Below are 21,797 nucleotides of genomic sequence, written 5' to 3' on the forward strand. Positions count from 1 at the left end.
ATGATTCATTGGGGGAGGCAGAGAATGCATTCTCTTTTCTATTGCAGAAATGCTTCCTGAAGATTCAGTGGGGAAATTCTGGAAAGCTAGTATCACTGTGGCTAGTATGAGATTTTAGCAGTGTGTGATTAACATGGATTTTTTAGAACTTTACACATTTGTTTTTCTTGTTTGCTTTTTGGTAAAACTTGAAATCATCAGGCATTTCCAGTCCTCGTAAGTGTGTGTGCTTGAAATGTGCTGTTGTTAAGTTACCTTGAAAAGGAATTAATCAGAATCCTTTTTACTAAGAAATAAATACCTTTTGTCTGACAGTATGGGGAGAATATTACAATATGCATGGCTGCTCTCAAAGTGTGTCACAGAGGAAAGTTCAGTGAGCAGAGATTATCCCAATGCTTGTATGCCTGGGAAGCGCTCTAATCAGGGTTCAGATTGAATGCAAAGTTCAAAGATGATGCAGGATGTAGGACACATGGTTTGGTTACTGACTAATAGAAAAAAAGAAAGCATGTGCTGTTTGATGTTTGTTTCTTCTACTGGCCAAAGCAAGTGCAGTGTTGCCCCTACTGCTCAGCTGTTCAGTGCTTGACTTTGCTGTATGACTTGGAAGATGCATTTTAGTGCCTTACCTTGCTCTCAGAAACCCTGGCTGAGCTGCTGCCCAGTTGAGCCTGTGGCAGTTCTGTATGAAATAAGTCTCCTGAAAACTAGAGCATCAGTAACTTACATGACTATAGTGATCTTAATTCTAGTTGTACGCTGTCTGTATAAATAATTTTGTACTGATATTTCACTACAAAGCCTTAGGGCATGATTTCTTGGTTGTGCCATTTAGGTCTGTAGTAAACAGGAAAAGCATGTTTCTTCAGTACTTCGCAGTGTGGCTCTTAACTATCAGCATACATGTACTTTATGTCTGTAAGACCCCAGATCTGCTGAAAAGACTGGCCAGAGCCTACACTCCTCACATTTTTTCACAAGACCAACATTTTTCTCAGCATGCTACGATAGGAACATCCAAAGCTAAGATTTGTGCTGAACATGAAAATTTTCAACTAACTAGTTAGAGTTCTGTATTTAAGTACAGCTAGAAGATGTGAGGCAGCCTGTGCTGTCCACGCTTCACTCCTTGATGCATTCCCCAAAGGCATCACAGAGGTGCTGTTGGAACCATGTTACTCTCAGAGCATCACTGCCAATTACACACAACTGTCTATTAAATGTGGCAGATCACTCACTAAGGGATATTTAGCATTGACTGCAGTTTCTGAAATTCAAACATCAAGCACAATGTATTGTATCACTCAGAAGTGATAGACAAATGAGCAAAAAATCCAATAAAGCATGATGTACCCCACTTGCCAATGCAAGGAGGAAAGAAGGTAGATACTGGCAATTGCTGCTAACATGGAACAAAAGTATATATTGTAAGTGTTTGTTTTACTCTTGCATCATCTCTCTCAGGTTTAATATTTTGGTGTCGCTCTGTTTGGGGTTTTTTTTTTTCCCCCCTAATAGAAAAGTGAGAATACATAAAATAATCACACTAGCTTTATAAAAGAAATAACATGCAAAAATCCTTGGGACATAAGATTTACATCTACCACAAATACAGTCATACACACTGGTCAAAATTATTCATTAGTATTAAAAGAACTGAATAGCAAGCCTGACTAAATCTGTGTCCTTTGGTAGAAGTTAGGGATGGTACCTATAGATGTCCTTTGGCAGAAGAAAAGGACTAGGGTAAGCTCGTTAAATCTTTTCAAGCTATCTGATTCATGGGGTAATTTCTCCACTGTGGTACACTGTATTTTAGAATAGCGTGCCTGGACGGAAGAAGAGTGTGGTCTATCAGTTACAATAAGATTTTTTTTTTTTTTTTGATCATGTATGAGAGCTTCCAGTTCATTGGTACTTAACTGACAAACCAGAAGAAATTATGGGAGAACCTCCTCTTCCTCCTTTGGTAATGAGAGGGCCTCAACCATTATGAAATGTATAGTATTACATAATGACTCAGGCCAAAAAACTGGGCCAAGACTGTTATAAACAAAGAACATGATACAAAGGCCTACAGTCCTTAATAAGCTGTACAAAGGAAATTATATCATTAGGGTATGTCTTTTACCTGCATTTAAACAGGTTTTCTCCCCTTCTTTTATGTTGTCAGTTTGACATGAGTCTACTGTGAATCAAAGAAGACATGAAGGGACAGAAAATACCATCTCTTCTCATTTATTTATTTCACAGAGGTGCTGCACTTTGGGGTAGGTTTTAGCTCTATTGTTTATGAAAAATAATAAAGATGGCAATTATTACTCAATTTTTAATAGAGGGGTATTAATTAAATTCAAACACTGTTTATTAATGGTAAAGAATTGGTTTGGGGTAATGTAAAACACTCCTGAAGCAAAAGACAACTGTTTAGAAGATGGCTGCATGGAAGGCCATGGCCATCGAGCATGTTGAGCACACAAACTGTTACCTGCCCATGTTTCTGCCCCATGGCTCAGCTGGTGGAGTGTGTCATGTGACTGCTCAGCAGGCAGTAGTTGTCAGTTTGTACTGAAAATAGTTTGAAGTACATTGGTTGAATTTCCACTGAGGAGGATAAGGAAAAGTCATCCGGATTGCCCTGCCAGATGAGCTGGAGAGGGCACCAAAAATTCTGAGAAGACAGCTGCAGCTGGATGCTTGCTACCAGCCTAACAGGTTGTCTGACATTGGCCAAGAATGTTAAGTTAATGCAGTCAGTTTTTTAAAGGATTCATTTAAAATTGTTCTTTTATGCCAGCAAGGCCTAAATTAAATCTTAACAGTGATCAGATGCTACCACTGTTGTGAATTAATTTTGAGGGATCGACCTTAATTACCTCTGGGGGCTGGGACAGAGCTCCCTGACACCTTCTGTGGTGGTGAAGCTGTTTCAAGAAGTTCTGTCCTTCCTGTTGGTTGCACCATCATGTCGTTTTTTTCTGTGATGGTACAACTGCTTGGCACTGTGTGAGGTTATTGGTAACCTGGGTCATTGCAACATGGCACTGTGAACATCTGAGCAAGAAGTAAGCTGCAGCTCAAATGGTTTTGAGGTTGAAGGTGCTGCTTTTGGAAACATATTTGAAGCTCAGGTGCAAAGGTGGTGGTGTGCTTATTTGAATTTGTAGGTGCGTACTCAGGTTATCTACTTAAACTGATCATAAATTCAAAGACAAGAGCTCTGTGTTATAATATAGATTAAACCAAATGAAGACCCTTGGTGTCCCAGAGACTCATACTGCAGAAGAGCTGTGAAAGAGCTGTTGGCACGCTTGGTAGGAATGTACTGCCTGCCAGAGCCAAAACAATTTTTTTGTCAGGGGTAAGGAGGGGCAAATATGCTTGTAGACTAGATTTAACTTTTTCATTTGTACTTACAGGCTTTAGGTTTTACAGAACAGGAAACGGTAACGGGGCTTGTTCACAAGGATTACATCCTCCCCTGTCCTTTTCCACCTGGGGATGATGAAGTAATTTACTAGAAGAAAGGGGCCAAAAATGTGCACAGCTACTACTACCAGAGGGATCAGCTGGAAAGAAAAGACCCAGGTTACAGACACAGAACACATCTTTTCCATGAGAACATTCATAGTGGAAATGCCTCCTTGAAACTTAGTAACTTGACCATGACTGATGAGGGCTTTATAATTGCTATGTGGGAACACAGCAAACTAAAACAGAATTGGAAGTCACACTGTGCATAAGAGGTCAGTAAGACATCAAAAGCACATACAAAGAGCAACGAAGCGGGTGAAGGGTCTAGAGCACAAGTCTTATGAGGAGCGGCTGAGGGAACTGGGGTTGTTTAGCCTGGACAAGGGGAGGCTGAGGGGAGACCTTACTGCTCCCTACAACTGCCTGAAAGAGGGTTGTGGTGAGGTGGATGTTGGTCTCTTCTCCCAAGTAACTAGTGATAGGACAAGAGGAAATGGCCTCAAGTTGCACCAGGGGAGGTTTAGATTGGATATTAGGAAAAATTTCTTTGCTGAAAGGATTGTCAAGCATTGGAACAGGCTGCCCAGGGAAGTGGTTAAGTCACCAGCCCTATTTAAAAGACATGTAGATACAGCACTTCGGGACATGGTTCAGTGGTGGACTCAGCAGTGCTAGGTTAATGGTTGGACATGATTATCTTAAAATTCTTTTCCAACTTAAATAATTCTATGATTCTGAGTAACTGGTACTTTTCAACCTCTCCTGTTTCTTAGGAAGTATTTTTTCATTGAATCAAGAGCAATGTGAGAGCAGTTCCCTTGAGATGTGCATGGCTGCCTCCATTGACCTGATTTCCCCCTAAAGTATACCCAGGCACTCTCAGTTCCTATGCACATGTTTCAGAACAAGAATGCAATTTTTAGTTTACATACAATAGCTTACAACTATGGAAGGTTTCAAGTATGGTATCACAGTAGGTAACAAGTGCACTATAAGCGTCTATTTTGTTAATCTAGCCTTCTGATCCACAAGAGAAAAAGGTACATTTCATTACGCTTTTGTTTGAATTTCTCTGCATCTGTCTATCCTCTCACTGGAACATTTTGAAAATACACTTCTTTCCTTTTCCTTATATAATAGCAGTGTGGGGTACTGTTTTGTTTTGGTTTGTCCTCATGATTTGCAGCCCCACAGTTTTGTTCATTTAGATCCACACACAGAAACCAAATGTGGTTATACCATGTCAAAATAATGTATTGGTTTCCTCTTCAGCAGACTGCCAGCCCCCACAGCCTCCTGTGTTTTTCCTTCCTTTGCAGCAAATCCCTGCTGTCAAATAGATAGTTGTGCTATGATATTGTCTTATATTAGTATTTTACACAGTAGCTATTAGTTCCACTTACCTGCTCTTTCCTTCCCATTCCTTTTTTTGAAAGCTATTAAGTGTATGTCTTCCACACAGACAGGTAAAGTACTTAAGTCCACCATAGCTGAAAGTTATTTCTAACTAAATACAATCCTTTTATTCTTTTAATTAAATTATGTTAAACAGTTTTACCCTTTTTCTTTAAATGTGCAGATATCTGATTAATTGCATTTTCTCCCTGCTCCCAAGATGTGGAATTTCATGCTACTTTACACAGTAACTTTTATTAATGAGCCCCACAATTAGAGGAGAAAAAACCAAATGAAAACAAAATAATTTTCGTAAGTATAGCTAATACCAATTAGAATTTTGTTTATGTAAGATAAGTTTGATTTTAAAATCTTCAAATGGTTCTAGAAGCATACTGTTATGTTTGAAGATGGTATCAAAATAGTGACATAAGTTTTTACATTTGTCCACGGTAGTATTGGACTTAAAATTCAGAAAGTATTTAAATAACTTCTGTAGTATTTTCAAAAAAAATGGCAGAGGGTTCTTCAGTTATCTGTTTCAGACCAACTGTCTTACATGGAAGGAAGTAGCACTGCAATTCCTTGTGAATACAGCAGTAACACTGCAAACACCGAAGGTATCAGTGTTGTCTGGACATTAAACAGGAATTCAGTGATCCTCCTTCAGTGATACATCTCACACTTACCAGCCTCGAGTCTGGATTAACCAAAATTACTTTTCCCTAATGTTGCATGATCTTAGTGCAAATGACAGTGGAGAATATCTGTGTAATATTTCAACACCTCACTACACAAACTTACTGTGAAAACTTTGCAAGTTGGTAAGTTGCCACTCTTTCCATTTTGGAGGATGGGGACCAGTGAGGGGAATGCAGAGCCAAAGGGACAATCAGAAATATGTAAAATATTGAGAAAAATCATCTTGTAGTACAGGTGAGCAGAAGAGATATTTTGTTATTGTTGTCCCAGGAAAAAACATTACCTAAGATGTATTTATTTAAAGTCTTGAAGTTTCTGGTTTTTTCTATCAGCAGCTTGTTGTGGCAAAGGTGTCAAAGTCAGTAGCTGCCCTCCATTGCCACCAGCTGCCCTCAGAGCTGAGGGCACAGGGAAACTCTCAGAATCGTCCTAAATGCTCTGCTGATAGCAAATACAGCCTTTAAAGGTAGCAGGGTGATGAAGGGAGGCCCAAAGATATGGTATAAATTTGCCTGCAGAGGAAACCTTGTTGAGGAAAACACACAGTTCTTCTTTTCAAAGCTTTAATTCTATGCAGCAGGCCTTTTTTAGACCTATATATGTTTATATGCATGCCTGTGTTTTTATGAACTGTAGTAAATTTCCAGCTGTGAAGTCTTAGTTACAGTTATTTCATTGTCTCCAGTTTCAAGGAGACTTACTGATTAACTTTTCTATTTATTGAAAACTCTTACTGAAGGTTAAAAAAAAATTATTCCAGCTTTCTAAAATTATAGTGCAAACAAATTACAGATTTGTTGAAAAAGAGTGTGCTGTTTGGGATACAGCCTCCTCAAATCTCAGTCCAAAGGCAGGAGAAAAAAAAACATTCAAAGTAGCACATAGGCATTTTACTCAATTCAACACAATCGCCTAAAAGACTCATTTTTTTTTAAAAAAAGAAGAGAGAGAACTTGAAACAAGCCAGTAGGACACAAAAAATAGAGGCAACATAGCAGAAAAGGGGCTAGAATAAGTGATAACAACTGCATATTTTTGTCTTCCTTTCTTCCCCCTTCCCCCCGATAGCTTATTTTCAGTCTGAAAACTTGATGTAGGGTGTGTTTTAAATGGCAGTGGCTATATGCAACCTGAAGGAGGGGAGTTAGATTAAACAGTTAAGTAAGTCAGACAAACACACTTCCTTGCAGCTCAAATTCCAGCATGGTCTTCCTTATACTGTAAACCTAATATTGTGCTTCTGAAATGGAGAACATTGAACAGCTCCAAGGAGTTACACACTTAACTGATGTGCACAAACTCATCAGTCTCCCTGTACATTTACTGGAGACAGACATGTGCACCTGTCCAGTCAAAACATGATATGGATCATCCTCCACAAATGCCTTTCTCTAGCTGTTCTCTGCAGATGGATCTTACAATAGCCATAGGTGATACAAATCCCCTCTTTAATGGCTAAATTATTGTGCTGCTCACAGAATTTTCCTACTTGTGGACCTGAAATACATTATACAGAACAGAGAAGATACTTACCAGAGAGAAAGCAGATAAGCCAATAGAGACAGTAGGGCATAAGGGAATGACCTAGATCAGTTGGATAGTGGTCGTAGCACAGTGGCTGCTCAACTGTCAGATTTCCAAGTGGCACTGAAAAGGAGATTTTTAAGGGGAAAAGTGAGGTGAATTTACAATCATTTCGGAGGCCTTCTCCTGTGTAAAGAAAGGTCGCAACTTAAAGCTGTTCTACCAAAGGAAGTGACAAGATGTGAAGACAGGTCTGCATGTGGGGACAGAGCCAAGATAAAGGCAATGACTGGATTAAATGCTCTGTTCTGGCAGTTCCCATTTTTTAACTGCCAGACATCCTTAGGGAGTTTCCAGAGGAGTGTAGAATTTTTCAAATTCTTTGGACAAGATGCAGCAGTGGAGAGGAAGCCTGAAGTAGAACAACCATACTGAAAGGAATGAGTCCTCCAGGTCTGAGTGTTCTGACATTGAAATTGGCTGGAGTAATGAGACACCTGGTGCTGTGCAGAGGTTTCTGCTAGATGGGCTCTTACCTCTGTGGAATCTGTTGTTACCACCCACCTGAGAATCTGATGCTTCTTGTGCCCACCTGGATTGCATGGTTGCATCATGAAAATGGGAAATGTTTTAGATGAAACTTGCAAAGAGTTTTGCAACAGAAATCATGAAACCAGTGGTCCAGACTGGATAACGCTTACTGAGTTGTTCTACCGGAAAGCAGCAGTACCGCTAATGGCACTGAGCACTGTACCTGGAGGCAGTGTTTACTATACTGGCCAGCTGATTGTTTTTAAATGGGACTTGTGTTAAGAAGTCATCAAGTCAGATTACATGAGCACACATGGAATTTTGTATCAGCACAATTAAGTAAAATAATCTGCATTCAGCTATTCACACTTAAGTCATTAAAGTATGACTTTAAAGTTTTATAGTATAGGTCAAGTAACTTGAACATTGTTGTATTGGTAACATTGAAAAGAAACTGAGACATTCTCCCTAAATCATAGCTTTTAGATTATAAAGAGGAGAAAGATCATAGCTTTGTTATACTTATTGAACAATAATGAACACTAATTTGTGATATAAAGCACTTCTGTTAAACTTTTTAGAATTTGTATTTTTAAAGAAAATTCAGGTAACACGGAAATTGTGCTAGGAGTGATTACTGCAGTGGTGCTGGTAGCAGCTCTGGTTCAAGGTATGTACAATCATTAGGGGATTTATTTTTAAAGGTACTATTAAGCTTAAATCCGGACCTTGAATGTTTGACCAAAACATAAATTTGATTTTCATGGATTAAAGCATACAAAAAAGACTGTAAATGTAGGATGATAAGTCTCAGCATAAATAAATTGTCCTCATTCTTGTTATTTTCTATGTCCTGAAGGCCCTCTGGTACATCTATGCAGTAGTATTTTGGTTGTAACAATGTTAACATGACCTTCCCTTGACCAGATGCTTGCCTGTGCTCTGTAAAAAGGTCAAAAAGTTGGTAGACTTTCAAAAGTTGGTAGACATCTTCACAAATGCTTTCTGATAACTTGCTTTAAAAACAAACTGGTTAATTTTCTCTCACTTGTCTTTAAGACCAAGGAAAAAACCCCAAAACAAAACATAAAGTCCCTCAAACAGTACACATACCTTGTCTTCATTAGGTCTCAGATTACTATTTCAATTATATCCAATGTCAAAGCTCACCAGAACTTCAGTGTGAAAAGTTGTACTACTTTGTTTAGGAGACTGTTATAACCGCATGGTCCCTGATCTCATTTCTCTACACATCTCTCCTATTTACTAGAGTACAGTATCTTCAAGTGGATGCATTTTATTCTTGTGCATTTGTAATAGGCTAGCTCTGTCTTATAGTATTCTGTCTCCTTCCTCTGCATTTGTGGTGAGTATCTGTAAAAAATGAATGTTAGCTCGTAGTCCTTAGGGTACATCTTTCCGTGTCTGACAGTAAAGCCCTATCCATGGAGAGGTATACCTCCAAACTCCCTGGGCCTGAATTTGGTAAGCTTCGGCAGACATTTTATGATGGTTACCATGAGGTCCAGCAAGCACACACCAGAAAGAAAATTCTGAAATTATTTAGTCTCAGTGTTTTTTCATTTTTCTCTCACTTAGAAATTCACTTGCATGCTTCTTATTAGTCAATTTTGATGCTTTAAGAGATGATAACATACTTTTGAGATGCAGCTGTTTGTTTAGTTTAAAGAATTTAAGCAAGATTAATTTGTCTTGGGACCTGCTGAGACCTTTAAAATATCATAATCAGAGGAAGTGGAACAGTTTACAGGTTATCTCAGCTCTAGTTACACTGATGGAGGGCTAGATGGAAGAAACAGGAATGTTTCTGCACTGTTATGTGGATGTTTATTTTACTCAGCTAATGTTAAAATGGAAAATACTGGCTTATCTTTATAGTGAGTGTCTTGTTCTATTTCCACTAGAGGATTAATTTTACACATCAGTACTGCTTATAAACATTTTTGTTTTGACTAGAAACGCAGAAGAGGAGGAATCATATGAGCACCTTGACATACTGGAAGAAGATTCCTCTCTGCACACACAAATGCTACTGAGATTGCTGCTGAAAAGAACAGAGTTCCTTCACCTTTCCTATTAAGTTGCACTAAGAGCCACATGGAAATGTGATTAGCGGAGCAACAGTAACAAACAACTGAACTGATGGATAGAAAAAAAAAAGTCAATTGACACTTGTACGTATGTGAGGAGGTGGCATGAAAAATTGGAACTTGGGTATGCTAAAGGGACGATGAAAAAATTTCCACAGAAGAAGAATCAGTTTTGAGGGATTTTTTTTCTCAGTATGAGACAGGCTTACCGTTTTGCACTTCATTTAGTAATTTAATTTCAACTAAAGACAACTTCCCTGTTTAATAGTGTAAAAGATCTGAGAGAACACCTTATTTCTGAGCCCCAGGCAGTCGTGATGGGACATGTCCCTCCATAGCATCTCCTATGTCTTTCCTGCAGCTGGCAAACAAAAGTCTTTTGGCTGGTAGTAGTGGAAGCTTCTAAACTGACTCTTCATATGAAAAAGTTTACTTTCTCCTCTCCTACAAAACTCACAGAGACTCCAACTGGCAGGACAAATGGAAGCTGGGTTAACCTAGCTTTAAGGGCTGTCTGCCTGCACAAGTTTAGCTGCTGCTTTAACAATCTGCACATGAAATACATGAGGCTGTGAAGCATGATTGGATTTGCCCTTGGTTTTGATTTTGTCAGAGATCTGCCAATTAGGATTTGTTCCAACATAATGAAGTCAGCTGTTGGCAAGATGTAATCTTTTATTGATCCCTGGGGCTTGGCAAAATAGAAACACAAGGAAATGAATGGAATACACTACACAGTCTCTGTGGATTTTCAGTTGATGTTTATTTCTGTAAGTGCTTATTTTTTTTCTACATCTGCTTTCAGTTGTGCCTGATTATATCAAGCATCTTCTCATGTCTGTCAGCTTGGACTGTACTTATTCCTCTTCATGAACCTGAAATGCAATTGAGATAGTATACAACTGTGAAAAATGGAAGTGTTGAGGGGGTTTTAGAGTAAGTTCACAAGTAAATGACAAAAGCTTCTCTTCACTAATGCTTCTGCTCCCTAGTACTACCAGTTTGTATCTGAAATAGACGAGCACCAATCTAGCCAACCTTTGCTGTCTTTCTTCAGCTAACAATACAGGTTTCTTGTCCTCATTCTAGAGTATATATCCCTTTAATAGCAGATGACTTGTCTACAGCCCTGTTTCAATATATGGTGGTGTTTGTTCTGAATCACACACCTCCCAGAGTTTCCAGGAACATGGGTAGCAGCAGACAAGGTATTTCTAGTGCTACATGATTAAAGTAGTCTTTCCAGGGTCTTTCTGTCCCCATAGGAGAAGTGTCATGACTTTTGGGACAGCGGTCACTGCCTGAACATGTTTCCTGGCAGCTACTGCCAGTGGGAAATTTTTTACTCTTAAAAGCTGCAAAACGTCTTTTGAGCTTCAGTTACAGTACTGCTTCCATCATATATAAATGTGGGAGAGATCAGATCTTCATGCAGTTTTAATGTAGCTCTGCTCTAGACAGTGGAGCTGCAGTCATTTATATCAGTCAAAGGTGACTTTATTAGTCCAATATAAAAGCAGAAATTGGAGTGTTTCCTCCCACAGAATGGTGGATACAGAATAGAGTAGGAAGGGCTCAAGTGTGATAAAAATACTAAAATTATAAAGAAAGATTTTTTTCCCCCCTCTTTCTTGACTCAGGAGCTGTCACCCCCATAAAACTTACTTATATGACATTAAGTGTGTCAGTTTATGTTTCGCTTGTAAATGAAATAATAGAAAAAGCAATGACCCAGCTCCTCTGTCTATCATTCCTGCAAGTAACAACCCCACTGTTACTTGCCCTGGTTTCCACAAGGCAAGCATAGATAAGCAAAGGTTTTCTTTCAGTCCCAGACCAAACTCTTAGACACCTTTTACTTTCATCAATATTAATCTACTAGTATTCTGCTACAGTGCAAAACACCACAAATATATTTCTCATTAATAATGACTTCCCAGCACCTAAGTGACTAATCATGAATATTTTCTTTTCACCCAGCTCTTCAAATCAATACAAGTTCCTTGAAAGGGCAGTGTTAAAATATCTGTCAATCTGCTAGTGCAGTAATCCCCAGGCTGTATTACATACATAGAAGTCTACATCATCAGAGGGAGAAAAAGATGGAGCATTTTAATATCCCTTGCAAATAAAACCCCAAAATCACCAGTTCTGGAAACTTCTGGCTGCTGAGCACAGAGGTTAAATGACAACATCAAGAGGACAGAGAACTGATTTTGCCTAAGCATCAGATTGCTGTCCTAGCAGTTTACCTTGATGTTAAAATAAAGGGTAGACTAAAACTAAAAAACGTAGTAAATGAGAATTTACTCTAGTCCATGCTACTTTAAGAGGTGTAACACATCTTCCTGCATACATAGCATCCTCTACTGTGTATTAAACAATCACATTTACCCCATAACCATACCTTTTTCATGCCAATATCTCTTGACTTGCTCCTCAGCTTATTAACTTGAGATTCAGCTATTTCAGCCCGTTCTTCAGCGTCATCCAGATCATGTTGCTGTTTTCTGTACTTCGAAAGGTACAGATTGGCTTGAGCTTCCTGGTGAGAGAAAACAGTGCAGCTGATTTCCTCCTGCCCTCATGAAACAAAGCTTTCCCTTTCAAGTGGGAAGGAAAGTGCTCAGCATGACTAGGTAACAGCTGTATGAGAACCACTTGCCTCCTGGAGGACTCAGATTGTTGTTGTATGGAGTTGACATTTCCAGTGGCACTCTCCATGTTAAGCAAACTGGGAAGCTCTCAACATGCCTCCTGAGGGACTAGGAGGAAAGTTGTCTTTCCTGTTCCTTCCCTTCCCCCCTTCCCTTGCAAATTATACTGCAACCTTAAGATAAAATTGAATACCTTTTCTTAAATATAATCAATGCATAGGCTACGTATCTTATTTTATAAACCCTGTATGTATAAATGTATTTATAATATATATGAATAGAAAGACAAATATTAATATGCACACAAAATATGTACTTGTACTAAAAGCTTCTGTGGATTAAAGATTGTGGGGTTAGGACAACACATTTCTCAAAGGTAAAAAGGCCCAAATAGTTACTTACAGCTTCCTCTGCCTGGTGCTTGTAGCTCTTCACTTTTAATTGCAGCTTGTCAATCAGATCCTGCATCCTGGCCAGATTCTTCTTATCTTCTTCTGACTGCATCAAAACACCATTAATTGGGTTGACAGTGTAAAAAGGCCTAAAGCATCCCCCACAATGAAATAGGTATGGCTGCCATATACATAATTTTAGAAACATATAGTTCGAAATAGAAACAAGCCATAATGTGATCACCCTGCGTATAGACGAGAAAAATTTCTGTGGGTTGACTGAAGATGTACGTAAGCCTGGAGGCTGAGGACTAAAAGAGAGTACCCTCCCCATTTATATATATGTAAATATAGATACATATAAACATGGATATGTATGTGCACATACTTGTGTATACTTGAGGTATACACATATAGACACACAGAGTTCCTCAGGGGTGAGGAACACTCTTGTCTTTATAGAGTGTGTCATTATTTAGTGAAACAGACTTATGGGCGGGCCTAAAATATGTAATTTACCTATTTTAAAGTCTGGTTTGGAGGCATTTCTGGTAAACGGAGCCACGTTTAAGCTGTCACAGTCCATAAGCAGAAGGACCAGCTATCTGCCTGTGCACTGTATTCTAAGGAAACAACCTTCAGCCTCTGCATACAAAAGTCAGAGTAAAACAGGAGGTAGGAAGCTAAATAATCTCCTAAAGCAGATGGATGGGATTATCTTCTTAAGAATGCTGTTGAAAGCAAAAGGATGAGTGCTCTGTGCTGAAGACCTTTTCGGAAAGGCAAGCAGCAACAGCAGCTGTTAGCAAACCTGTGGGAGGCTCACGACTAGACCTTGCTGCTCAGCAATGGGTGACAGAGCCCTAGGACTGGGCAACGCTACACTGAGTGATGCATTACAGTCAGCTGAATCCTTCTGGCTCTTTTTAGTAACATCAGCACAGCTGAGAGACAGCTGGACTCTTTCTTCTCTTGCAGTGTGAATAGTCATCTAAGCCTGCTCTATATTAATACTGTGCTAAAACTGTCCAAATCCCAGCAATAGAGGCTTTCTGACATTATTCACAATGAGTCAGGCAAAATTATGGTAGCCCTAGGTAGATGTTCTTCCTATCCCTAAAGCTTCCTACAATCAGAAAGCTCTGGATAATGCTATCCTTCACTGAAACACTGAGGCAACTTAAGACACTGTTTGGGAGAACACGTTTCGAGTGACCTAGTGGTTACTACAGGCCTCAGCATACCTGGTAAGTTAGCTCCTTTATGCGTCTCTCAAACTTGCGGGCTCCTTTTTGGGCATCCGAATTGCGACGGAGTTCAGTCTCAAGTTCATTCTCCAGCTCACGAACCTGCAAAAAAGGAAGAACCCTTACTGTTATGCTACGAATATAAAACAGCAGATAATTTGGTTCACAGTTCAAGAAATACTCATTTTCTTAGCATCTCCATTGAGTTGCATTTCAGGAACAGTTCAAAATGTCACCTTTCCATTCTGCTTTTTCTTAAATGTATTTAAACTGTAACAGCAAAGGTGCAGACATATGCAAAGGCCAAAAACATTCAACTGAAGCAAGCACTGCAGATGCTTTTCCTGGTTTTAGATGTTGGGTTTTTTTAATTTTTTTTTTAAATCGAGGGCTTGGTCATTTGCTGTGCTACAACAACTCATTGTAGCTGGATGATGAGGGAGAGGAATGCCTGTTGTGAAACAGAGGAAAGCATTCATAGTATCCTTTATTGGGCTCTGTGAACTTACCAGGCAGCCCTAAGGCACCTACCTGGTCCCAGTTCTGTAAGCAGGAGACAGTAGTCTGAAATTGGATCACAAGCTTACCCTGGATTCCAGTTTCTGGATCTGCTTCTTGCCACCTTTCAGGGCTATTTGTTCTGCTTCATCCAGTCGCTTCTGGAGGTCTTTAATGGTTTGCTCCATGTTCTTCTTCATTCTCTCCAAGTGAGCACTAGTATCCTGCTCCTTTTTAAGCTCCTCAGCCATCATTGCTGCCTGAAAAACAACCACATTTTACAGCAGCTCTCTTATACTATTGAGTTATGTCTCAGAAGAAGTGATGGGAGATCGATCTTGGATTATGCACTACTAAGATCATTCACTGTACTCAAAGCTCCAGAGGATATCTTGTGTGTGCCTATCTTGCCTGGACAGAGAAAATGTGAAGACAGAATAGCCTTGGAGGCCTTTTTTCCCCTCTATATTCTAATGCTGTGATTTAAGATTTTTCCCCTGCCTTTGTTTTTCTTTTTTTTTTTTTTTTAGTATCCGTGTTATTATAATGTCCTCATTTATAATGCCTACAAGTAAGCCTATGCCATTCACTACAGACATTTTACCTAGAACTTATTCAAAGTCTAGTCTTGGTGTTTGATGCTCTTGAAAGCTAGTAGATTAAAACAACTGACAGACAAACTTCCTGCACAGCTACAGACAAGAGCTGCCTGAGCGGCTGTAACAGCATCTGCAGTTTGTGCTCGGATAGGAAGCTCAGTCTCAACATCTTACATAGTCCCTGGCCGTTCTGTAAGACAGGTAACAAGGGGGCCTATTAGCTCATTCCAGCTTGACATTTGTGCCTGCCACCAAGAGCCACTTTTGTACACATCACTGAGCAGTCACTGGAAGACAGCAGTCATTGCAGTCCATGCTGGAGCTGAACCAAGGACAATCAGTGCCTTCTTGCTGGTAGGCAGTAATAGTGCTGTCAGCTGAGATGCAGTAAAGACAGGAATAGCTTTGTCCAGGCACTCCAGACATGTAAGTCACAGAAACCTGCAGTTTTAGCTTTCACTTTATCTGTTGGTATGATGTGATACATTAGCTGAACTCTGAAGACATGGATTTCTCCAGGTCTGTGGGAAATAAAACTAGACCTGCCCAAATTATGTCTTCTCTAGAGGAAGAATGCACTCCATCTTTCCTTCTGGGATCTTAGGCCTCATGTTTTTCTGACAGACACTTAGTTCTCAAGTACCTCGTTTGGGATTCAGGAATTTTGTTTCTCGCATCAGATTCTATGAACACCAGGAGACCAGTTAGTGCTAGTTCAGTCTGAACTGGTTTAGCTTATCCAGGTGTATGATTTACCTGATTCAAAGGTGGCATAACTTGAGACATTCATGATCAGTGGAAACTGCATTCTTGAGGCAAAAAAAACCCAACAAAACAACCAAAACCAAAACCCAAACATCAGGAAGAAGTCCTTCCTCTCTTTTTACCCCTAGCCTGTTTTGTTTTGTTGTTTCATCAGTTACCTGCAGATAACTGTGGAGCACTCTGGATGTATGAGCTTTGTAACAAGCACAGAAATGGTGACCTGGGAAATACTTGTTTGTCCTAAGATATTGCTGAAAAAAAGTCATCAAGGAACCAGCCTACTTACATCTGTAATAGCTTTCTTGGCTTTTTCTTCTGCATTCCGGCACTCCTGGATTGATTCCTCCACTTCATTCTGCATCTGGGAAATGTCACCCTCCAGCTTCTTCTTTTGATTGATCAGGCTTGTGTTCTTTTATTAAGTTTTCCCCAAAGCAACAGCAGAAGAGGAGGAAAAATGATGATTAGAGACATAACTTCCCTAAATACCATAGCACACCAAGATGGCTTACTGATTTTCACAACTCCTGGATTACACAGCAATATCTGGGAAGGGAGATCCAGGGACGTGGTAAGGGCTGGCCTTTACTATGTAGCTTAGCTTCAGACTGAGGAAATATTAAAAATACTCTCAAAGATGTAAGCATTCAGGTTTTGGTTTAGATAAAATAATAAGCAAGAGGCTGAAATAGAAGAATGAATAAGCCAGTTCATTTTTGAAATCTAACAATCCATGATCAGTTAGTCAGTGAGGTGATTAAAACAGAAGCCCCATGGCATCATGGGCTGGAGGAAACATTTCAAAACATCACCAGCCTGTAGCACATTTTCATTTCCTTCTGACCATTAAGTATTTGGTGAAGAGAAGCTTTGGTTTTATAGCAGAAATGCTGGCATGTCAGGGCATGCCCCTCCACGTCCTTGTAAAAACTGCAGTGTCCATCATGACAAAGCCCAAAGGCCTCTATTAATGAAGACTTGTGATGTGGCAAAGGGCACTTTGCTGCAGGGTATTTTCCTGCCCTGCACAATGCACCTATTGTTAGAACCCAGCCTCTGCAGTTATCATTGCTGAGTAACATCAATGCCCTGAAGCGTCACTTCTCCAAAGAAGTGCTGCACCATCCCAGCCATGGCTTAACTCGTGGGAAACATTGGAAGTGTGGAAGAAGGAAAGAAATCAATTTACTCTCATTATCTTCCATCATTGCTTTTTCTGGAAACTGTTTAAAGCAGTTGGCTGAATCATCAATTCCAGCTAACTTGAAGGGAGTGAGGTGGCCTATCTACAGAGTGACTGACTTCCTCTCCCTCATTTTTCTCCCTTGAAGGAGGACAAGGTGTGTCTGATTTATGATGGCCATGGACAAACAGTGTCAGAGCTTAATAGACAAGGCTCAGTTTAACCCAGTGAGGGAGAGAGCACAAAAAAAGCTAACCTGAGTGTGAAGCAGGTTCACACGTTCAGTGGCTTCCAGCAGTTCATGCTCTGCCAGCTTCCTTGCCCGTTCCGTCTGGTCCAGCAAAGCCCTCAGCTCATCCAGCTCTGACTGGAGAAGATTGTTCCTCCTGTCAGAGACCGCCAGCTGCTCCTTCAGATCTTCATTCACATGTCCCGAGTCATCTAGCTGCACCTGCAGCTCCTATAACAAAGCAGATGTTTGGGTGTTTTGCCAGTGCAAGTCCATTTCAAGCCACTATGCTTGCCTAAGAGGACCCCAGACTGCAGATGTTGCGTGGGGCCCACCTCAGGAATTTCAGTGCTTCTTTATTGGGGAAAGGCTTCCTCCACACTGTAAGCTGAATAGCTTTTGTGGTATGTAGTGCAATGGGGGAAAAACCTGTGTGTTCAAATCTGTCAGAGCTTGCAGTTCTGCCTGAGGCAGAACTAGCTGCTTAGGTGTTGGAGAGGTGATGACTTAAGAGTTGTCTTAGGAAAGCCCTTTTTTTTTTAAGCTATTACAAATGTCGAAGAAAACAACAACACTGAAGATACACATACTCCCTGTGCTCTAGCCAGCTGACTTGCTCTCCACTTTTGAGTCACTTCTTACACTGATTTGCAAGCTCACAAGAAGGTCATAGATTTTCAGTATCTCATGCTGCAGCTTTCTGCCCCTGCAGGAGGCTGTAGCCAGCAAGGGTTTTATGACTGGATCTCATCCAGCTTGTATGCAAGTCTTGGAAGAAATCCATATTTCAGTATTCTCTTATGCCAGATGAGATCACTAAGGGCTTTCCCTGCACATCCCTGGGAGTAGCTTCTCTCTTAATTACCATCACCATTGCTGTTTTGCTCTGTGCTAATGAAAGGTAGCCTGCACCTACTATTGGCTGCTTGGGACTGGCAGCTCTCGCAGTACCTTTATTTGTGTCTGCAAGACACGTGCTGACTTTGTTGCTTCTGCAGCATGCCTGTTAGCATGGCTGAGCTGGATTTCCATCTCGTTGAGGTCCCCTTCCATCTTCTTTTTGAGCCGGATGGCCTCATTTCTGCTTCGGGCTTCAGAATCGAGGGTGGACTGCAGTGAATCTATGGCACGTTGCTGATTTCTCCTGGTTATGGAATAATGTAAAAAGGACATGAAGGGTGAATGGAGTAATTTTCCTCTCTGCACAGGAATGCAGAACTACATGCAACAATACTTCATTTTCTGAAAGTGTCTGATTTCCAGAAATGGCATATTTCTTAATGACATACATAGCACAGGTTTCTAGTGCCTCACTGCCATCTAACTGGCTGGTGTGCTTCACACCCTCAGCTAACTCCTGATCTGTAAGCACCTATAGCATCCTTCTCCTGTGTTTTCTTTGGCAATATTGGAGCAAGGGATTCTCTCAGATCAAGTACAGGTTTGAATCTAACAAGAAGCACTTCAAGCTTAGCAGTCACTTGCCAAGATATTTACTGAATCATTTACTGGCATGTTTTGCATCTCAGCCTTTTTATGAAGGCATTAGTGGAGGGGATTAATCAAACTGAAGGTAGACAGCTACATTCTAAGCTAATTACTCTAGGCACTCTTTATAGTAAATGGCATGTGTAAGCTACAATTTATTGTATCTTAAAGTAGATGTTGAAACACATTTCTTATGCTCAATTATAAGAGGAATAATTCAGGAATAGAAATCTGTGTTATGGACATCTAAAGAGAGAGAGATTAAGTTCACCCTAATTAACAGCCTGGTCCCCCTGTGAAAGGCAGCTTAGTGCCAATTTAAAGATGGCAAAACAGATACAGACAGGTGCTTAATTTTCTTGACTCTGTAACAGTCAAGTCCTATGATGAAAGTTTTGCTCTCTTACAACCAGAAGGTAACTCAAAGCATAGAATATGACTCATACAGGGAAATATTTCTCTTGCTGCTGGCAAAGTTTTGCTTGAAAGCATAGGAGTTCTGGGAAATCACTGAGTCAGCAAGGAAAACCTTGAGGGCCTTCGTGCTTCAGCAAGATACTGAACTGTGCCCTAGACTCCCAGGGAACAACACAGCATGTCTGCTGAACATCTTAGCAGCAAAACACTCGTAACGAAGCTGAGGCAGAAGGCATTGATTAAGATAGCTTGTCCTGAGATCTCTGTAATGCAGACATCTGCAGGACATCAGAAGATAGTATCTGAAAGGGCTGAAACATTGTTTTCTAAACAATTAACATATCAATCCTTGTATCAACGTTGGCCAAGGTGAGCCTTGGACTTCGTTTCCCTACCAACAAACAGTGACATGGTTCTTGCATTAATAGTGCTGCAACACTGACTAATTCAAGGCCAGAGTTTTCTGAAGAACTGTATGTACACATTACTGAAAATCTGGCCCAGTGTAGCATCGTTTTAAGAGTGTAACTCTTCAGATCAGAGTTGGTGTGCTGGGTGGAAGGGGAGAGACAAAAGACATCATCCTCCTGTCATCTAATTGCTTTACGTTTTTCCTGTTTATCCCTTTCACCTACAAGCCTTTTATATTCATACTTTCTGTACCTCTGCAATTGTCACTGCTTACCCAAATGGTGTACACATAAAGGCAAGCTCCTCACATCCTCCTATAATCAGTGTAGCTATAACTGCATAAATTAATTAAATGCAGAGGTAAAGATTGTCTTCACATAACATAGGTTTAAGCACCATTGAGGTACTACTGCTGATTTTGCCTGTGGTTCCCCCTCGGAGGCAGCCATCCTAGAGGATTAGGAGATGGCAGCTCTCTAGGTCTAGTTGTCTCCATACTGTAAACATACAGACTTAGCAGCCCTTGGTCTGCTGCAACTTTGGTTATGCCGGCCAGCTATGTTACGGCTGGTATGTGATATGTACGATGGGCTTATGTGTATGCTGGCAGAGGCTGAACTGACAGGAGTATTTGAACTAAGAAACGGTAATGTGGTAGGACTACCCTTTGGCAAATAATCAGAGCTGTCTTGGTTTCTAGTGCGGACTGTATCTGCTTGTGCTGGCATAACTACCTGTGGTGCATTTGACTGGCTTGGATCTTGAGAATATTTCTGGTTTTTTGAGGTTTTCCCTTTAAAACAACATGCTGCTTCCTGCACAATACCTTATGTTTTCCATTTCTTCCTCCTTTTCTGTCAGTTTCCTTTCAAACTCTGCTTTAAGCTGAGAAAGTTCAAGCTGAAAACGAAGGGTCTTACTTTCTTCATGCTCCAAAGCTCCCTGAAATCGAAAGCACCAAAAGCTTGCAAGCCAAGAGTTGCTATTTTTTATTTTTTTTAAATCAAACTGCTGCACAAAGATGATTCCTTCACACTTTTCTTCCCATTCCCAACAGCACTGTTTCCTCCCTGCCTCTCTCTCTAGGCAAGGACACAAGTGGCTTACGTGGCAAAACAATGCATTTATTTGCCTTCTAATGCAACTTGGCAGATGAAAAACTGAGCAGCAAGCTCCTCAGAGGACAAATTGTCTAACAGGCCATGGCTCACAAAAAAATACCCTAGGGTCTGCCTACAGTTTTGATATCACCAAGATGTTCCCTGCTCCACACCCCTGTATAGACACTCCCTGGAAATTCACATCCCAAAGCTTGTAAGGGATAGGTAAAAGCTAAAACAAGATAGTTGTTGGGAGGGTGAAGGGATCCACACATCCCCCAGCTTACAAAGATCTCTCCAAATCATGTAATGTTGAAAGCCTCCCATTTATACAATCTTACTCGGTAGTATGACTTCAAGGAAAGAAATAACAGACATCAGCTCTATGTGACAAAATGCAAAAATACTCTGGTCTTTCCAATTAACATGAAGACAACTCTATGAAACAAGGGAGATTTGCTCCTGTGTCTTTGTTCTGACATTTCTCTCATATATGGAAGTCAAGAACTAAGCTGATAACAGCCCATAGTGAAATAACAGGGCCTCTGACTTCCAGGTCTCACATAAACCAGGCTCAGTGGCATTCCGACTCCTCACTGCTCACATCGCCCAGGGAAGGGAAGCAGAACTGAACGCCATATATTTTGGAAGTGCTCTCTGAAGGGTAGAATTACACGGGCTTAGCTATGCTTCCCTTGAGAGATGATGGAAGGCGAATCTGTTCTGAAGACAAAGCGGTACAAAATCCTTGCCAACCTCCAGCCATCATGCGGCAGCTACAGGTCAGTTGAATGCACACTTCATGCCAAGGAGCCACAGTGTATTAATGGGAACAGCACGCAGGAGTGCCGTGTCACCATTGCGACTGCCGGAGACGCAAACTCACAAGGAAGGGAGAAAATCTGTATTAAACCATTTCTTTCACAATCAAAATAAAATACATCCCCACTTTACTTTTGTTAGTTCCTAATTTCACTGAGCTTTAGGAAGCTGTTCCACACAGTCCAGGAAAGTAAAGTGTGCCCCTTAGATCCCTCAAGAACCGATGTATTCTTTCTAGCAAGAGAAGTT

At 40.5% G+C, this 21,797-nt stretch overlaps 2 protein-coding genes across 3 annotated transcripts in view; one reads left to right on the forward strand and one right to left on the reverse strand.

Moving 5' to 3' along the window:
* Positions 1–1,391: 1,391 nt before the first annotated feature.
* Positions 1,392–8,316, forward strand: HHLA2 (HHLA2 member of B7 family; the record flags this gene model as incomplete). Its single annotated transcript, XM_082006875.1, is given in 8 exon segments — positions 1,392–2,273; positions 3,430–3,521; positions 3,525–3,681; positions 3,684–3,749; positions 5,418–5,532; positions 5,534–5,661; positions 5,664–5,696; positions 8,228–8,316. Coding segments are annotated over 8 exon segments (744 nt in total). The 5' UTR covers positions 1,392–2,209.
* Positions 8,317–10,484: 2,168 nt separating this feature from the next.
* Positions 10,485–21,797, reverse strand: part of MYH15 (myosin heavy chain 15) — a gene marked incomplete at its 5' end in the record, with an annotated part of 44,635 nt that continues 33,322 nt past the window's right edge. For both annotated transcript variants that reach the window (XM_082013966.1, XM_082013965.1), the window contains 9 exons: positions 10,485–10,615; positions 12,148–12,285; positions 12,800–12,895; positions 14,034–14,138; positions 14,624–14,794; positions 16,185–16,310; positions 17,338–17,541; positions 18,262–18,454; positions 20,453–20,568. In XM_082013966.1, the coding sequence (XP_081870092.1) occupies positions 10,598–10,615; positions 12,148–12,285; positions 12,800–12,895; positions 14,034–14,138; positions 14,624–14,794; positions 16,185–16,310; positions 17,338–17,541; positions 18,262–18,454; positions 20,453–20,568 (1,167 nt within the window). In that variant the 3' untranslated portion in view covers positions 10,485–10,597. The remainder of the gene's footprint in view (positions 10,616–12,147; positions 12,286–12,799; positions 12,896–14,033; positions 14,139–14,623; positions 14,795–16,184; positions 16,311–17,337; positions 17,542–18,261; positions 18,455–20,452; positions 20,569–21,797) is intronic.

This window comes from Phaethon aethereus (genome assembly GCF_964289735.1).
Source record: "Phaethon aethereus genome assembly, chromosome: 1".
NCBI lineage: Eukaryota > Metazoa > Chordata > Aves > Phaethontiformes > Phaethontidae > Phaethon > Phaethon aethereus.